Below are 13,532 nucleotides of genomic sequence, written 5' to 3'. Positions count from 1 at the left end.
TCAAAGTATCTGTGATTCCACTTTACAAAATTAAAGCACATTTCCTCACAATGCAAAGCGTTGTTTGTCTTCCGGCAGGAGACATCTTCAACAAACAGCAGCTTTCTGTGACAGCAGGTGCGAAACACACTTCTAGCGGAGAGGAGGTGAAAAATGTTGCGTTTCTTTGAAAAGGCTTCTCGGCGCTTTGTTTGTGCTGCTGGTGGCGTTAATGACGGAGCGAGCTGCGAGGAGGCTGTCACACACCGAACCCAGACACAGCGACAGCCGCCGTCTACACTTTGATCAGCGAGGTGAAGCCGAGCCGCTCGTCTCCGCACGCCGCAGCTCGTATTAAAAACCCAGACGTCGCCACATATCCCTGGGATATTTGGGGTTTAACGACAGCTTATTAGTCCTCTTCAGACTACTGTCCATGTTACTGTGATTTCTGCTGACCCAAGCTCAGGTTTTGGTGTAAAAAAAAAAAAATATATATATATATATATATAAAAATATATTTTTCAATCATGAAAATGAAAGAATAATAAATTGTTGTATTGTACAGGCGAGGAGCCTGTAGAAACACCGCCAGCAGAGCTCACTGCCTGGTAGCTGGTTTACAGTAGCAGGAGCTCGTTATTGAGAAAACAACTCATTGATATTAAACAGGACTTGAACGAGGAAACTGAAACTGAAATGTCTGTGCGCTCCTTTCGTCGTCTTCAGAGTGTATTCCCGTCATTCCTGCGTTATAGCATTGTCTGGAACTCTTTTATTTCATGCAATTACCAAATGAGTTTCTAAATATGTGCTTTTTATTGCTACAACCTGAAATGCTTTCAACTGCTGTTTGTTTCGACTTTTCTTGTACAGTAGAAGTTATTAAAGAGTGACGCAGCAGCTGGATTTCCAAAGTGCAGCTCCTCAGGAATGTGCTCGTTTGTTTGGACACGCTGACTCCAAACTGCAGCGTCTCCACATTAGTTCAGGACACGTTTAAACTTCTCACCATTTCAGTTTTTTACGCTGGAGATCATTATTTATAAAACTGGAGATTTCATTTATTGTTTCCTCTATCAAAAGATGCATTACGTAGTACTGTAGCGTCATGTAACTCAATAAAACCTCAGAATGAGAAAATAACAGCCATGACATCATCTCATGTTCATGCTTCTGGTATATTTGCTGAAGTCAGCGTGTTTTCCAGCTTGCCCTCGCCTGTTTAATCGGGTAACACAAGTTCGCACCACAAGAGTGACTGAAAGATTAGATGGCACAGCAATGGCAGAAGCTCTTTGCTATTTGATAATCACAATATACCCACTGGATCCAGGTCGGAACACTGCAAGAAGGAGGACAAACTGGCACTAAAGTGACTCAACATCCACATCTAGTGAACAATAGAGCCACGATTTCACTTTCATGGACTGCCCCTTAAAGCTTAAAGAGTCCCCACACAGGGTCAAGCATCCATCCGACACGTTGGAGGTGGATTACGAATAATTAGCCCTGCATTAAAAATATCACAGCCCGCTAGCATCTCATTAGCATGTGGCCTGACTTCAGTCGTGCGGCGGGCTGAGGGGGCTCAGTTGGGCCACGTTCAAGTGGCGAGCTGGGAAAAGTTTAATTGGGCAGTCGGGGTCTGTTGACGCTCGGCTGCCTCTGCAGCTCGTGCCAGCCTTATTTATGGATGAGCGTCCTAAAAAAAACAAAAACCCACAAGAAACCGCTCTGGAGCCCGCTGCTAATTCGAAGGCAAAGCTTTGAAGTAGCAGAGTGTGCAGATAGTTTCATGTCCTGTGAATAATGCAGCCTTCATCCATATCAGCTTTGTATTTGGCTTCACCACCTCTGGACACACATACACAATGACAACAAAACTGCTTCCTGCCTGCAATTATACGGAGGATTAAAAAAAAAAAGAAAAAAAAAAAAAGGCCCAAGCACTTGCATTCACAGGTTTTTATGGCAGAAGTTTGTGCCCTCGGGGCTCAAAGTATAAGTGAAGAAGACGGCACCGAGAGATTCTGTAACACAAATAAAACTGAGAGAACAGCAGACTACACATTCAAATCTATACTGGACTAGAAAATCTGATATTTTGAGAATAAATCCATACATTTTCTACATCGGTTCATCTAACTTAAGTTTAATGAGCCTGGGGCAGAAGTTCGCTGATGAGGGGAAAAGGTAGGACACATCCTCCACCTAAATGCAATGAATTGTACTGAACCCTAACCCTAACCCTAACTGCAGACGAGGCTCTAAGCATAAATGTGGCCTGTTTAAGTTTGAAATCTTCCACTGGAGAAATGATCGGATCAAAAGGAAAAGAGACACCTCACCTTGATGGCGTAGTTGACCAGCGGGTCCTTGGCGTAGGAAGCGGTGTAGTACACGGCGTCCCCCGCCTCGCAGCAGGGCTTTCCGGTGGTCAGTCTGAAGTGCGACCAGCTGTCGGTACCAAACCTCAAGTGGTCCTTCTGTCCGGCCATGAAACGGTCCTCGCACTTGGTTGCCAGCTTCCGCAGGGTGTCAGTGTGGAGCCCCCGGATCCTCCCCACCACCTCATCCCAGCTGTCCAGCCCCCTGTACAGAGCAGGTCGGTGGGGTTTAGCGCCTCCCGATCCGGCGGGCCCTCGACCCGTTGTCCGACCTTTGCCGGCCAGAGACTCCGAGCTCGGGTAGACCCTCCGGTCTCGGCCCGTGGTGGTGCTGGACGCTGCAGGTGCAGGTTGGGGGAGCAGAGAAGACGCACTGTTGGTCAGGCGACTCTTGTTGGCAGCTGCAGCAGCCGATGGCCTCTCCAAAGAGTCTCCACTCTCGTGGTCGTGTGCCCGGTGAGGCTCGGAGCTGAGGGAGGAGCTCTGGCTGGCCGTCTCCCAAGTGGAGTCCAAGTCATACAGGGGGTTGGCCACGCTCAGGTTGGTGCCCCCTGGTTTGGCCTCGGCCCGAGGCCTGTGGCCGACCTGAACCGGCTCTTTGGCTCCCAGGTTTGGTTCGGTACTGGAGCGAGGGACCACCTTCCTGGGGAGGGGTGGCGGCGTGGCTTTAGACGCTGGTTGCTCGGCGAGGCAATCCAGGTCGATGGAGGCCAGGGTGTCGTTGGAGGCTTTGATGTTCCGGGGATGCTTCAGTGGGATCATGTTAGCTCGAGATTGACCTGAAAACAAGAAAACAAGAAAAAACAGAAGACAAATTATCAGCAAGTCAGGATTTAAAGTAAAACTACTCAATAAGCTGATGTGTCAATGCATTGTACTCGAGTACATCCAATCAACCAACTTCTATGTACTTTTTCCTCCAAACACAGAGACGGACAACCACACAATCACATTAACACCGATGAACAAATCAGAACTGTGGACTTTAAATTGCACCAGAGTGTTGGTCAAATCTGAAGAAAAAAAACGAAGCTTCACGAAGAGTTAAACATATATACTATACGCACTCGGATATAAGATGCATTTATTGTTCAATGCACAGACGTAACGGGACCGTTATCCTTGTCCAGCAGCTGCTGTTCAAGAGCCCATCTGTGACTTTGTTCCTCAAGAAGCTCTGGTCGTTGCACTTTGTTTTCTCCGTCACAGAAACAGTTTCTCTGCTTCTCTCCAGTCCTTCACAAGTTTCTCAGACTCTCTGAACTCTTTCCGCTGCTCTGTTCCCATTTTCTGCTCTTTGGTTGATCAGATTTGCTCACAACCTTTGCTGTGTAGGTTCTTCTTTTGTGCTTGCAGTCAGCCTAATAAAGTAGTGATGGAGGTTTTTATCAGTGGTACTCTAGTGACTTTCTGTCATTATACAGTGACATCTACTGGCCCCTGTAAGTTTTTTTTAATATAAAAATTGCTCCTTAATATAATTCCGAAGCCGCACAGTGGAACAGTGGTTAGCGCTCCCTCGACACAGCGAGACGATCTGGACTCAAAGACCAGCTGGGTCTTTCTGTGGCGAGTTTGTTTGCATGTTCTCACTGAGTTGTCATGGGTTTCCTCTGGGTAATCTAGTTTCCTCCCACTGTCCAAAAACATGCATGGGGGTTCATTAGTGAGGCTAAATTGCCCCTAGGTGTGAATGTGAGTGTTTGTTTGTCTTTGTGTGTTTGTCCTGTGACAGACTGGAGACCTGTCCAGGGTGAATCCTACCCTCGCCCATAGTTAGCTGGGACTGACCCTCTGTATTTGAAGCCACGACCTTCTTGCTGTGAGGCGAGAGCGCTAACCACTGTGCGGCCATGCCGCCTAAATATACAGTATTTAGACTGTGGGAGAAAACCCATGCATAGAGAAACATGCAAACTCCACACAGTCAAACCTGCAACCACGTGCAGCTTCCTCTACTAAACACATTTCACTTGTAGTCAAGGAAAGTCAAATCAAGAAAAGACTTGTGTGTATGTACAATCATAGTGATATTAAAAGTGAACATCACTGCAGGTTAGTCAAACAAAACCTGACAGCAAAGTAAAAAAAAAAAACTGTCCTTCACCTATGGCTTCCCTTGAGCTGCCTCTTTTCTCTCACATGGCTGCAGCCCACTGGCTCGGAGCCTCTCATGAAGATGAGAGGCTGACACGAGGTTGCGCGCCTCAGCACGTGAGGGAGCTGGTGGCCCTGAGGTGAGGAACAGCTGGGCACGACCATCCAGCCGCCTGGCTCAATCTGCACTTCTGCTCGGCAGCGAGACTTAAAGAGGCAGCGTGGGGCGCGAGTTTATCAGCGGCTCGATGTGACCTTCTTTCTCAGGGATATTGGGAGGAAATCTGAGGGGTTTTGGGGGGTTGATTGGACTCCCCCGGCTCGCTCTGCGAGTCAGGGATCACAGAGGCGAGATGGGTCAGAGACAAACGTCTGGCAAGAGCGAATGGGACAAAAAAAGGAGGTTGTGACTTTGCATGATGGGAACGAAACAGCTTGATGGTTTTAACTAAGTGGGTGCACAGGGTCGCAGACGACCCCGCTGCACAGCTTCAACCTAATTTCTTGGAAGATAGCGCAGCGAAGCTGTGAGAAGATGATGACTTTCAAAGTCACCCCGTCTGCTGAATTACTTTGTCCGTCCCTACGGTGCGAGCATTAGCCTGAACAGACCAGTTCACACGTACAGCTGAAACGCCACTGATCACAAAGTCTTATCGGGGGAAGTCGTCACGTGTAAGTCACGCTGCCGTCATCTTAACCCTGCAGGACAAGCCTTAAGACAGAGCAGTCAGGATGAAGTAAATGAGTCTCGGTAATCCTCTGGAAGCAATATATTTTAATGTGTTGCTCCACCAATCTGTGGTAATCCATCCAAGGAAGACGGCGTCTCCCCCGCCCGGTTGCAGCGACGTGGCTGCAATTTAAGTGAATTACATAAGATGAACGAACTCAGTTTTTGGCAAGCCGCGTCACTGATTAATCAAACTGTGTACGAGAACATTAGAGTACCACCCAGGAGCCAAACAAACAGTTTACATTGGGACCAATGGAGAAAGGGAATAAGTTTAGGTCATAACACAACTAAAGAGAAAGTTTGAAATGTTTTTTTGGGGTAAATCAAAGTAATGTAATTGTAAGATCCCCCCCCCCCCATCTCTGTCTCACATGCAGCTATGGGTAATTCAGATTCATCAGGACACATAACAAACCTGCCGTTTTGTTGGAGGAAAAAGCTGGAGAATACAAAGAAATTCCACACATGCACAGGGAGAATATGCAAACTACTATGGACAAGTCCGTTTGTGTTAGACCTGATTATTTATTAAAAGCAAAATGATGATAATGATGATGATGATGATGTAAAAGCTAATTGTCCACTAATGGCAATGAGTCTATATCGTTTCATCACTGTCCAAAATATCATCTCTGCAATAAGTGATCACACACTAAATTACAGATGTCAAAACCTGCAAGCAAATTAAAGATTACAACTAATATAGAATACTATAAATTCAAAAAACTACTTTCACAGAAATGCAAATATTCAAAGCATTTAATTCAAAATTCGAGAGACCAATTATCACCGACACGAAGGAACCTGTTGCTGTAGGAGAACGTCACAACTGCAACAAAACTGACTGGCACATCTCAACAGGAAGAAGAGGATGGAGAGGAGGAGAGGGTAACAATGAGGTGAGATCAGTGGAGTGAGAGGCTGGAGGTGGTCAAAGTGGGGGTGGCAGTGATTTAAAAGCAGGAAGAAAGAGATAAAGAAAAGAAAGCAGGAGAGAGATGAGGAGAAGAAGCGTACCTGGTTCCTGCTAACGTCTCAAAGTTTTTAGTTAAACGTGGTGCAGAAGTGGCGGCGCCGCTCTGCTTCCATCGCTCCACCAGAGCTGGAGATTTCTCAGAGAGCCAGCGAGCGAGTGCTCTGCCTCCTACCGCCCTACGCTGTGATTAAAACACCAGCGTACGCGTACTGTATGATGAGGAGGGAGGGAGGGAGGGAGGGAGGGATGGAGGGAGGGAGGGAGGGAGGGAGGGAGGGAGGGAGCCACTTGTGTCTGAACAAAAGTGATTTTCCACCGAGAAGCGCAGTACAAAATTAACACCACCTTCAAGACCACACGCCCCCTCCCAAACTGAAGTGCCTGTAAAATGAGTTCATCATACAACCTGCAGGAAGCTTTTAACACAGAAATACTGCAAACCCACACAAGTATTTTCATCAACGACGAGCTCGATAACAGGAGGAAAAAGCCCTGCAGGTCCACAGTGATGCAACTCTCCTCTAACCCACACTCAGCTTTGTGCTGCCGTTTCTCCTTCTCACACACACACACACACACACACACACACACACACACACACACACACACACACACACACACACACACACACACACACACACACACACACACACACACACACACACACACACACACACACACACACACACACACACACACACACACACACACACACACACACACACACACACATATCTGAAGTGCTCAGTAATACTTGACAGCCGTGACTGCCTCTCACTCTGCCCACCCTCGTTGCTACAACAGCCTGGTCCCGATGGCGCTCGCTGTGTGAACGCGCCGAACTCTCCAGCAGCTGACGCTGGACCAACATGTCACACATGCTCCGTAATAGAAGATCTTTGTCCGTGGCATAGTAGTGGAATTTAATTGTCAAAATGTTTTCAAGTACCTTAAGTCAGTATCTTCTCAGTACTCAGAACATACTCAGAACCTTGAGTATCTTCGGTCAAAAAAGTATGTCATGAAGGGCAAAAAAACATTTGTTCTCAGCTGCATTTCATAATATTTAGTTTAAATTCTGCTGTGTAGATTTTTATTACCAACATATTTTGCTTGTCAGTGAAATACAGCAGTAACGGAGGTATTTCGGTGGTACTGTAGCAGCTTTCTGTTGTCACACAGGGACACCTAGTGGTCCCACTTTGTAGTAACCAGTATATTTTTATATATAAATTACTTCTAAATATAAGTTGCATGACCGGCCAAACAAAAAAAAATAAAAATAAAACCTCTGCTGTTTATAGTTAAAAAAATACAGTATTGTCAATCCTTTGAGGATCATAGTTTAGGAAACAACCGTGCAGCATGATGAGCAATAACAGAATCTATTCTTGCTTTCACTGGCAATGACACTTCCCCCTCAAATCTGCATATCTTTAAACTGTACGACATGAAATGTTTTGCATTCAAAAACCACTTTTCACCACAAGATGGCGTCATGAGTAAGACAAGCATCAGGTTTGAAGCCCGGAATGAATGTAAAGCAGTAGAAACTAAGAACTCCCATTACTTTTCTACTGATAGAAACAACCCTTTGTGGTTAAAATGGCACCATTTCATGTTGTTTCTATTGTTTTGGCTGGCTGGGAAAGTTGGCGTTTAACAAGATGGCCAAACATTGCTGAGAAAGGTAAAGATAGCTGTTAGCTCTGTTAGTATGTTATTTAGCTGTTGATCAAACTAAGTTGGGAACAAATTAGGTCCAGCAGGAATTCAAAACAGATCTCTAGTTCATAAAGAAGTAATAATTGTAGTGAAACATACTATAAATAGTATTAATCTGTGTGCAAGAATTTTAATAAAAAAACACATCTTTTATAGGTCTTTTTGTCTGCTGCTTTTTTACACCAGAACTCTAAATATAATGCCTTATAAATGAGTAAGCATGTTTGTGCCATTAAGACTGTTTTTTATTGACATCGTTTTGAATTGGACTTCAATAATGCTGTAAACTCTTTCAGAGAACAAAAGGCATTCATATGGGTGATCATCAATGTACTGCACATTGCTTACATGTTAAATAAAATCTGTGGATGTTTCAGGAGCGAAAACCAGAGCAGTAACACCAGACCAAACATTTCCCACTTCCAACTCCCCAAAAAAAGAAGAAGCAGCATATTCCAAGTTATTCCAGGCAGCAAGACGTGTGGAAGTTTTGAGCTGCAGCTGTTTTAACGGGGAATAAATTACGACTCGTCACATGAATAAGGGTGCTGATGCTCGAGAAAAGTTAAATCTGGTACTGTGGAGGGAATGAACTGCACCAACTAAAGAACATCGAATCGTGGCATCCAGCTACTAAAACTCAAGCTGCGTATATCAGGCAGTGTTAAGTTATGATTAGTGATTAATATAAAAAAACAAAAAAAACACCCTTGATAAAGTGAAGAACTTTATGTATCCCCCTTGAGGAAATTACTTACATGACTTTGACCCATCCTATTCATTAGATAACTACACAATGGGACAGCAGTGGGAGGTGCCGGGGGTCAAGAGTCTGTTGTTCAACATCTCAGCCAGTAGGTGGCAGTGGAAGAATATTTCCTCAAGTATTTCTTCCAGCAACAAAGTCAGTGAAATCAGTTGGACGCAGACAAAAACCAGCTCACCTTGTTCATTTTGTCAGAGAAAGTTCTCTAAAATATCCACACTACCAGCTGCACGTAGAGAAATTTTGCAAAATGTTTTTGTGTTTCCATTCTTACCCAGGTTGCTGTAGGTGGCGCTGCACTGGCTGGAGGCCGGTGAGTGGGAGTGATGGGAGTTGTTTCCATCCTCCTCGGGCTCTCCGAGACTGGCGCTGCCCTCGCTGGCGACATGGTTGCTGGTGCGGCCGTCCTCGACCTCCCCAAACACCAGCCCCAGATTGACTCTGGCAGGCAGGGAGGTGGCAGCAGGCAGCTCTGGGTCTCTGGCGCTGCCCGGTACCTGGCTGCACATGACACAGAAAGAGAGAGAAGCACCCAGCTGTGAAAACGTTGAACATTTATGACATTTACGACATTACCAACATATTTATATTTTGCCTTACTTCCTCCTTTTTACATCCTTTATTATGGCACTGGTCATGACATGGGTTTCAGTTTATTATACCTTAGCGAGCTACTGTGGAGCAGGATGATAAACAAAGCTACTTTTGATAAAGTCTTTAATCTGCTGTCGTTCATTTTGTCGAAGCCAGATAAGTGCGTCTTATCGAAACAGATATGAACTAAAACATACACAACGATGTTCATATCTGCCCCCCCCCGCTGCATCAGGCAGATTCATCTCAGAACTGATGAATGTGAGATAGAGCAGCTGAAATCGCAGGGGCTGTTGAAGTGTTTTAAATGCAAGTGTGCATATGTTACCTGAGGGGAAGAGAGAGAAAAAAGCAGAGTGAAGTGTGATACAGTAACATGTTTTGAAATTGGCCCTTGTGACTGACGGAGGCTTATATTCTAAGTGGCAAACTAAAATTAGCTTCCTTACTGAGCTGCTGTCATTTAACAAAGCTACAGGTTTGAATGAAAGAACATCCTGGAGAATAAGCAACCAGATCTCCAGTAGTCAAAAGTACTCACATTCCTTACTTAAGTACAAGTGCACATACCTATGTGAAAATAAAGTAAAGGTACATATTAACTTTACTTAGATAAAAGTAAAAAAAAAAAGGATAGTTTGTAGAACGTACCCAAGTTAATTAGGGCCTGAGCAGAGCTGGGCGAGACCCTATTGGAATGCAAGGAATTATTAGTATTATTATTTTACTTTCTTCAACTGCACTAACTGTTTCACAGTCATAGTACCACCTTGTGGTACCAGGAATTTAAACTTTTTTGACACGATGTATTATTGTTAACATGTTGCCCATATGAGGCTCAAATGAGGTGACGTAGATCTTGACACGTGCATGACAAGGCAGGACTAAAGCATCTGCAACGGCAAGGCAAATATATCTGTAATTATTTCAGCATGAAAATACAAGTATTTATATCTCAGCTGCGCATTATGTCGTCGACCCCTAACTTCAAACGCTGGACACCATGCCTAGTCTAAAGACATCCACACTCACACATTTTGAAATAGTAATACTGCCGTATGAGGAAGTTTAGAAATGTTATTTTCACATGCCATGGCCCCAAAGCATGTGGTATCATCCTTGAGATTGGTAGGGGTATGGAGCACATCAGGACACACATAAATGTCATGACAGCCAGACTCTAAACCCAACAGGAAGTCCGCCTTTTGGCGTTAACTTTGAAATTCTCATGCTGAACTCCTCCGAGAGGGTAAATCCTAAAGAGACCTAAAATTTGGCTTGTATACAACTGGCATTCCTGAAGAAAACCATATCATTATTGTTCCACAACAGTTAAAGGGCGTGGCCATGACAACCCCCCAAAAACCTGATGGTTTGCTATGAAACAGGAAGTGATGTTTAACTCTGCTCTACATGCTGCAATGGGTCCTGATGAATTCTACAGAACAATAAACAGTCAGATCACCACCTGGTGGATGGACAGGAAGGGCTGCATAACTAGCCTGTACATGCTCTACGCAGTCTGAGACGTGAAATCCATGTATGATCCCAGTCGGCCCTCATCACATCCATAGGCCAAAACACAGTTATTCGCTGACCAGCGTGGATGCGAGCACCCGTTCAATGCTGCATGCAGTTTTATTTAACTTTTGAAGTCATCTTGGTTGAGGTCATATGCACATGCATGCATGTGCACAACCTACACATTAAAAGCTCTGATTGGGCGTCACATACAGTAAACACTAGGACTACGTCATATCAATCACATGCAATGCGCTGACAGTTTTGTGGTAATATGATTTACAATAAATTCAAGCACCTAAATGAATCTTGAATAAAAATTGAATACCCAACTATAGATACCTGAAAAATCTTATGTACAGTAACACAGTACAAATACTTGCCACTTCTGTCAAAAAGGAAAACATCTTTCAGCTAATATCAGCAATACTAACGTAAGACGTCACCTTGTGAAAGCTACAAGGCGACATCTCAGAAGGACACAGAAGGTAAAAACATCATTATTCCCATTACAACAGGAGATGATTTCCCTGTAATGTAGTGACGGGGTTGAGTTGTGGGTGGGAGAAATGTGGGTCATGTCTTACAGTTATCACTGTGAGAGCTCAGATTGTCCAGAGCAGCTCTGATTACGGTGTGAAGCCCAGGGGACACTGCGAGGAGACTCTGTGTACTCAATCTGGCATGAGCTGACAGGGATGTGAGTCGCCCGGGCAGTCTGCTACATGTGTGTCTTCAGAGGGAAGTGACAGCACTACAGTTTTCCCCACGGGAACTCCCGAGTATCACAGTATCATTGCATTGTTCTTTCTGATAAGTCTAGTGTAGACCGACGCTACTTCACATTTGAAGGTACAACTTCACTAAATATGTGGAGCTGTTTTCATTATGATCGTCTCTAAATTAATATAAACTGAAACACTGGGGTCCTGCTCACATGATAACAATCCTCTGAGAACACCATTGTTTTTTGTGTTTTCATTTCTGAAACATTTTGCGAACACACAGAAATGGAAACGGTGGAGTATGTTTTCAAACAACCAACCACACAAGATGTAAACATTGAAGCACCGTTAAACGCTCTTTCTTCATCACATTGGCCCACTCAGTATCTGGTGTGTGAAAGGAATGTGTCTCAGTCTGTGTAGTAAATGTACACTTTGTTGAAGGAGAGCATTTAAATGCTAAAAAAAACTGCGCTTGGATACATTGACATCGTCGAACCATTTACTACGACTGGTACGTATCGCCAGCACTTAGCATTTTAGAAAAATTGCTTTCTGGAATCGGTTTTGTTCAGAAGCCATAATCTTTTGAATTCAGTATTCTCTTTTCAGAATTTACATTGTATTGACAAATATATGGCTTTGTGATTAAATATATCACATATCAGACCATTTTCAGTTATCCGGTATATAAAATAAATCAGTGGTTTTCATTTCAGTCTGATCGCAGAAATAAACAGTGCCACAAGTACCTTGGCTTGAATAGAAAAAAGTTGCTGCTTATTTTTTCATGCTTGTTTACATAGAGTAAATACATTGCAAGCGTATAGGGAAATATTGATAATCCACAAAGTTGGCAGAGGTGGGTAGGAAAGAAACACGACAGCATGTTTTGGGCTCCGTTTACGCAACGTTTCAAGTGAAAACACATCCATTTTTACAGAGTTTTGTTCCAGAAAAGTTTCGCGTGGCGATAGCAACGTTTTGAAATCAATGTCCGTTCACATGGAAACAGTGGAAACCCTGAAAGCAATGTAGTTTTCATGTAAGGATGCTGTTTTTTATGTAATAAAAACACCCACAAATGTCTACAGAACAGTCCGCTGTAAACATTGAAGCTCCTTTAAACTGCCTTTGTTCGTCATTTTGGCCCACTCGGTATTGGTTGTTGGAATGAAGTTTGTCTCCACATCCGATCCAGATGATGGTGTAGTAATTGTAGACTTTATTGGAGAAATGCTGTTAGGAGTGAACAACACACAGCATTCGCTGTTATGAATGAATCCTTCTTGTGCATGTGCAGAACGATTTACTTATTTCCATGTGCATTAGAAGAGTTTCAAAAAACTTCTGTTTTCACTGTTTACATGGCGACGGAGCATTTTTCAAAAACCTCCATTTTCAGCACCCAAAATGAAAGGTTGCAGTTTTCACTTGAAAACCTTGTCATATAAACGGGGCCGCAGACTTGCTCTGACATCCTCATGAGCCTGTTCCTTCATATTTTGGTCACTTGTTAGGTCAAGTGATATGTTTTTCAACCAAGTCACAAAACTTCAAAACAACAGAGTGTATCAGAAACTCCATCACTTTAATGACAGCTGGGCAGAAACATTTTGGGTTTCTAGTTAATATTAGAGTGGACGGAAGTGATCATGTGATCAAAACGCACACAGTGTGTGATCTGTGGTTTGTGTGACTTGCAGTGGGAGGGACTGTCAATACCTGACATATGCAAGCACAAATTTGCAAACTCCACTTATTCCTTCTTCATTATATCTTGCTAAATCTTACAGGAATATCATATGCAGGGAAAAGAAAAGAAAGATGCATATACAGTAAACTGGGGTTTAAAACCAATGTTTGACACCAGCAGTTCATCCTAAAACCGAACTTGTTGATAATTTATGTGTGAAATTTAAAAAGATTTGAACTCAAGTTAAGGTCAGTGTTAAATTTGAAATAATCCAAAACAAACTGATGTGAAAAAAGGCCAACAACCAACACATATCTAAAAACAATG

General features: G+C 43.7%; 1 protein-coding gene across 1 annotated transcript in view; it reads right to left on the bottom strand.

Moving 5' to 3' along the window:
• peak1 (pseudopodium-enriched atypical kinase 1) overlaps positions 1-13,532 on the bottom strand; it is a 112,132-nt gene that overhangs the window by 4,508 nt on the left and 94,092 nt on the right. The window contains exons 5-6 of the mRNA XM_080474737.1: positions 8,944-9,170; positions 2,331-3,148 (exon numbers count right to left, since the gene is read on the bottom strand). Coding sequence (XP_080330863.1) covers positions 2,331-3,148; positions 8,944-9,170 — 1,045 coding nt within the window. The remainder of the gene's footprint in view (positions 1-2,330; positions 3,149-8,943; positions 9,171-13,532) is intronic.

This window comes from Lipophrys pholis (assembly GCF_963383615.2).
Source record: "Lipophrys pholis genome assembly, chromosome: 11".
Taxonomy (NCBI): domain Eukaryota; kingdom Metazoa; phylum Chordata; class Actinopteri; order Blenniiformes; family Blenniidae; genus Lipophrys; species Lipophrys pholis.
The sequence above is the reverse complement of the archived record's forward strand: the minus strand, read 5'-3'. Positions and strand labels throughout refer to the sequence as shown.